General features: G+C 45.7%; 1 protein-coding gene across 1 annotated transcript; it reads right to left on the bottom strand.

Moving 5' to 3' along the window:
* Positions 1-972: 972 nt before the first annotated feature.
* On the bottom strand, positions 973-3,217 carry LOC119266926. The gene is made up of 2 exons (XM_037548201.1): positions 2,988-3,217; positions 973-1,304 (listed from the first exon to the last, which is right to left on the bottom strand). The coding sequence occupies exons 1-2, from the start codon at positions 3,104-3,106 to the stop codon at positions 1,166-1,168; spliced, it is 258 nt and encodes an 85-aa protein (XP_037404098.1). The 5' UTR covers positions 3,107-3,217; the 3' UTR covers positions 973-1,165.
* Between the last annotated feature and the right edge of the window lie 791 nt (positions 3,218-4,008).

The raw sequence follows: 4,008 nt of genomic DNA, 5'->3' as shown, positions 1-4,008 counted from the left end.
GGGGGGGATTAGGAGGCCTACATTGTGGCCCTCGAGGAGGCCACAAGGAGGTCCATCAAGGAGCCAAAGTGCAAGGAGCTCGCCAGGTGGCCTAGCCTTGCACACGCGCTGGTTGAATCGGCGGCCGGAGGGGTGACCAACATGCCCCCATCACCACCAGCACCACCAGCGCCCGAGCCTGTGGAGGAGCCATGACCGCTGCTTGGGCAATCATGGTCGTGGACGAGCATGTTGTCGTTGTATATCATGCACGCCTGTGTGGATGGGCACGATAGACGAGAAGATCGAGTGGCAGGCTGTGAAGCGTGCGATGAAGGCCGAGCGGCAGGAGAAGCAACAACAGTTGGTGGCGCAGCAAGCAGCGACACTGCCAGCCATCTAGCACGCGTTCCCGTGGAAGGAGACGTCGTTCTACGTTGACCTGACCAACGGGGAAGGAACGACGAACTTGAGAGGATCAAGACAAACTTTTCCTCTGCGTGTGGAGAAGAGGAAGAACAGAGAGAATAATATCTTCAGGAAATCGGTGAAAAGCACACTCGAGGAGGCGAACTCAGCCGGGAATCACTTTGGTCTGAAGCAAGAATTAGTCGCATAAAGGCAGGCTTTGGTGCTGGCTGGAAGAAAATAGAGGTGAAGCGGGCTAATGATGCTTATCTTAATTTGTTTAACCCACTAATTATTCCTTCCCACCCACCATTGCAGCAAAAGGCAAAAGCAAAAGCACTCAAGGTGGCTCACTTTTTCTTTCTTGATGATTGAACCTGATGCCTTGCCTGAGCAAGCAGCAGCATAAATCAAAGCCCTCAGTTGGAATGAATTGGATACCCAAACAACAGTAGCTACTTACATTATTAATTCAATTGTCAGGATATTATTTAACCAAACAACATTAGCTCATCATTTTCAGCAACCAGCAATGAAAGCCAGTCTCCAACACAACGGCACCATACGTTTACGGTCAACGAGAGATGTACTGCAGAATCTGCACCAGTAATAAAGATCTCCCCAAAAGAGAATTTTGTGATACAGTTTACAAACGACTATGTTGTATCCATCACAGTTGATCCAAGCAGTCAATGAGGTTCAACTTGGAGTTACTACAGATGTAACTAGAGCACACTTGCCAACAAAATTTCTTTCAAGATTAAATGCACTAGCTTTGCTAGTTATCGTCCTTAATTCTCTTGAGCAGCTTGGCAGCCCACCGGCGCAGCCTTTTATTCAGGGTGAAGCCAACCACGACGCCAACCACAAAGCTGACAGCGCCGAACTTCGCGCAAGCCGACAGAGACACCATCCGTCTGCAATACCAAAGGATCATACGTCAGTTGCAAACTTGCAAGGAGCATAACTTGAGTCAGGGATTACAGATTTACAGTACAACTTGTCAACGTTTACATCACTAAAAATGCTACGGCTGCAGCCTAAATCTAGAAACGAAGACTAGAGAGTACTCCCTCCGTTCCAAAATATAAGTCTTTCTAGAGATTCCAATAGGTGACTACATACGGAGCAAAATGAGTTAATCTACACTCTAAAATATGTCTACATACATCCGTATGTTGTAGTCCATTTGAAATGTCTAAAAAGACTTATATTTCGGAACGGAGGGAGTAGATGCCATGCATGTGCCATACAGATTTCACTATATAGGCAGAGTCTATATAGGCAGATTTGGTAGATGACTGCAGCTTTGGTTGGCAGATGCACACCCCAACCCTCTACATTGTCTTTGTTCCATCCCCAGCATTCAATTGCATGTCACAAAATTTCAAAGCATGCTATCTACTGGATGTTTGAACCTGCAATTGATTTTTCCAGTCTTTAAACTTGGAGGTTCTGATAGAACTTCGGACTAGTGCAAACTTCCAATTTCAACTAAGGGGGGGACAAATCTTTCGCCTAGAACTTGTATAAATAAATGAAACAGAAACCAAACTTTCCCCTACAAGTATCAAGCAGCTTTCAATCAACTAATGACCAAAAATAAATAAACTGGAGCCATATATATCAAAATTTCAATTAGGATAAAAAAATCAACTGGGTCAGGTTTCTTCAATCCCCTGCAGCCACTGCTCAAGGGTGGCAACGTCAGTTGGTGCAGCACCACAGTGGCAGCACGGCACAAAGCAGGAGGATGAGCATGGGAGGGTAAGGCAGAAGAGGAGGTACAGGGGAAGTCAGAGGGTACAGTTGCAGAAGTGGGATATGGAAAATTCAGCAACTGCATAGTGAGGCAGAGTTGCGATCTCCTAAATCAACGTGGCTAAGTATGTACACTGGCAACCAAATATCTGCTGTTTAGGCCCTGTTTGGATCCCCGTTTTTCTTTTAGATACAGTTGTAAATAATACACACGTCTCCGCCTGTCGTTTCATTCCAGACGTAAATTGCTCTGCGGACGGTAAGATACGGGTGTAAGTGAAACACCTCCGTATCTAAATACATCGATTCCAAGCGCGCCCTTGGAAGTTCCACAAATACATGTACAACATACAGAGTACATTGCCCAGCCTACTTCTTGTTCTCAGGTTTAAGGTTTGGCATCGGTTAAGAAACAGAACGCCACATGGAACAAGAGATGTCATAGACACCCAAAATACTGGCATAAAAGTAAACAGAAACTGAACAATTGGGTTGTCCTGCCATACATACACATAACTGAAGCTTTCCCCTGCCAAATATATATTACAGTTACAGATCAAATCACTTTAACTCGTTTAGTCAAGCTTTCGGCTCTGATGATAAGCATAGAGAAAACATGCGGTGCAGGTGTTGCAAGGGATTTCATACATGTGCGTCAGCTACTACTACCACAGTGTACAGTACAATACGCTTGATACCCCCAAACTACAGGCAGCATACCGCGAAATCCGCCCCCAAATCGAAGCAATCTACCGGGCGAGCGAGCTAAAACAGGGCGCATCTATCGAATCTCGAATCAGAGGAGGGGGCGGGGAGGGGGAGGGGGAGCTCGGACATACCCTGCCTCCCTGGGCACGAGGAGCTGGTTGGAGAAGGCGGAGCGCGAGGAGGAGGAGGAGTTGGCGGCGTCCTGCGCCGCCGCCTGCAGCCTCCCCACCGCCGACGAAGCCGAAGGCATCTCCGCGGATCCCGCCCTCTCTCTGGCCTCGCCGGGGTTCGAGCTAGCTAGGGTTTAGCGGCGGAGGATTTTTCTCCTCTGTTTTCTCGGATGGAGTGGTAAATAAGAGAAGGAACTTTCCTTTTTCCGTCTTTTCTTGTGGACGAAGAAGAAGAAGAAGACGGGTCGGAGAAGGCCGAGGTCGATCTGGGGATGGGCCGGCCCGGGATGGCACTGGGCTCTGGGTTTTGCGCAGTCCGTGTCCAACTTCTCTGCGATTTTTTATTTTGTTTGGAACTGATGAAACATCGTCATTTCAAAGTCCAAATTATTTATCTTCAGCGGATGCACTCACTAATTATGCCGGTACGTCTTGACCAGTTTGTCAGAAGTGCAGGAAATATGGCATCGACTACATTTATTGATCCAGCGGATGCACTTACCTAGGGCCAGTTCTTTTGCTGATTTTTTTGGGCTTCTAGAATAAGCTGCCAGCCCAACCCAAAATATATTTTTAAAAGCTTGCTAGTCATGTTTTAATTAGTACGTTTCTACTACTATAATTTTGATTGAGCTTCTAGAATAAGCTAGGTATAGAAGCCAGCAGAAGAAATGGCCCTAATTATGCATGTTTCTATCTCTACTTAGAAAAATTGTAGGATTCAATCATCCGCTCCTCTTTCGTCTAACATAGAGCAATTCTAGAAGACTCGCCACATTCGTGGTCTCCATAGCGTATGAAGCATGATTTAAAATATTTTGTCTAAAGGTTGTCGAGGTGACACACAAACTCAAAGTCGTTATAATAAAGCCTTCATATTTTTTTCTTACTTTTATTTTTTTCGTCATGTCAACTCAATTGTCATATATTCAGTTGGAGTGATTTAACATTTAAATTGAGATAATATTGCATTATAAAGTTC

The sequence above is a fragment of the Triticum dicoccoides genome, chromosome 3A (genome assembly GCF_002162155.2).
Source record: "Triticum dicoccoides isolate Atlit2015 ecotype Zavitan chromosome 3A, WEW_v2.0, whole genome shotgun sequence".
Lineage (NCBI taxonomy): Eukaryota > Viridiplantae > Streptophyta > Magnoliopsida > Poales > Poaceae > Triticum > Triticum dicoccoides.
The sequence above is the reverse complement of the archived record's forward strand: the minus strand, read 5'-3'. Positions and strand labels throughout refer to the sequence as shown.

Excerpts from the sequence above, each read along its gene's own strand:
- LOC119266926 (XM_037548201.1), bottom strand. The coding sequence starts at position 3,106 with ATGCCTTCGGCTTCGTCGGCGGTGGGGAGGCTGCAGGCGGCGGCGCAG. Across the intron at positions 1,305-2,987 it reads CTCGTGCCCAGGGAGGCAGG|ACGGATGGTGTCTCTGTCGG; the intron begins GTATGTCCGAGC and ends TTGGTATTGCAG.